Here is a 1,032-nt window from a genome sequence, read left to right on the forward strand (position 1 = left end):
ACTCTGAATGTCTGTTCATCTGGCAGATATTGAAACCTGTTGACTTCAGTACCCTTAGACCTATGATCATCAGTTTGTGTGTGTGAAAGTTTCTTTGGGTTTCAAAACTTTCTCTGAGGGTTGACTTCTAAAGGGGACGCCAGTCTCTCCTAATTAGAGAATCTTCCTTTAGACTATCCCTTTGGTCTTACAAATCAGTGGGCCATTGTCATAGAGCATCCCCTTTTTTCTCTGACCACAAATTAAATTCATTAAACACTACAGATTTGACTTGGGAATTTTATATTACAAAAGGAACAACCGAGGAGGAGCCCGAGCCGGGCGGGCGGAGGCTGGCGGCTGGGGATATAAGGGCGGCCCCTCGCCGCCCGCCCCGGCGCCCGTCCACTCGCGAGCAGACCATGGCCGGCCCTCTGGGCTCCCCGCTGCTCCTGCTGGCCGCCCTGGCCCTGGCCCTGGCCCTGGCCGCGAGCCCCGGCAAGGCGCCGCGCCTGGTGGGCGGCCTGATGGACGCCGACGTGAACGAGGAGGGCGTGCAGCGCGCGCTCAACTTCGCCGTCAGCGAGTACAACAAGGCGAACAACGACGCGTTCCACAGCCGCGCGCTGAACGTGCTGCGCGCGCGCAAGCAGGTCGTGTCCGGCTTGAACTACTACTTGGATGTGGAAATGGGTAGAACCACGTGCACCAAGTCCCAGTCCAACTTGGAAAGTTGTCCTTTCCATGACCAGCGGAACCTGAGGAAATCACTCTGCTCTTTCCAGATATACTATGTCCCCTGGCTGGGCTCAATCTCCCTGGTGAAGTCGAGCTGCCAGAGTGCTTAGAAGACTATGCGACAGGCCGGGCCACGCTGACCACCCCCTCCCCCCCCCAGCAGAACTCCTAAACCTTAGATGGGTGACACCCCTATTGGAGTCCCCTAAGTGCATTGGCTGCAGGACACACATAAGAGGCTTCAGGGCATTTTTTGAACAACTAAATGGCTCTAACTCATTTCTTTCTTTTAGTTGCTTTCCAAATGCCCCAGTG

At 55.3% G+C, this 1,032-nt stretch overlaps 1 protein-coding gene across 1 annotated transcript; it reads left to right on the forward strand.

Annotated features, from left to right (window-relative positions):
• Positions 1-250: 250 nt before the first annotated feature.
• LOC311169362 (cystatin-C-like) lies at positions 251-827 on the forward strand (the record flags this gene model as incomplete). The annotated part of the gene is made up of 1 exon (XM_084231220.1): positions 251-827. The coding sequence occupies exon 1, from the start codon at positions 402-404 to the stop codon at positions 825-827; it is 426 nt and encodes a 141-aa protein (XP_084087346.1). The 5' UTR covers positions 251-401.
• Between the last annotated feature and the right edge of the window lie 205 nt (positions 828-1,032).

This window comes from Talpa europaea, assembly GCF_964194135.1.
Source record: "Talpa europaea genome assembly, chromosome: 4".
Classification (NCBI taxonomy): Eukaryota; Metazoa; Chordata; class Mammalia; order Eulipotyphla; family Talpidae; genus Talpa; species Talpa europaea.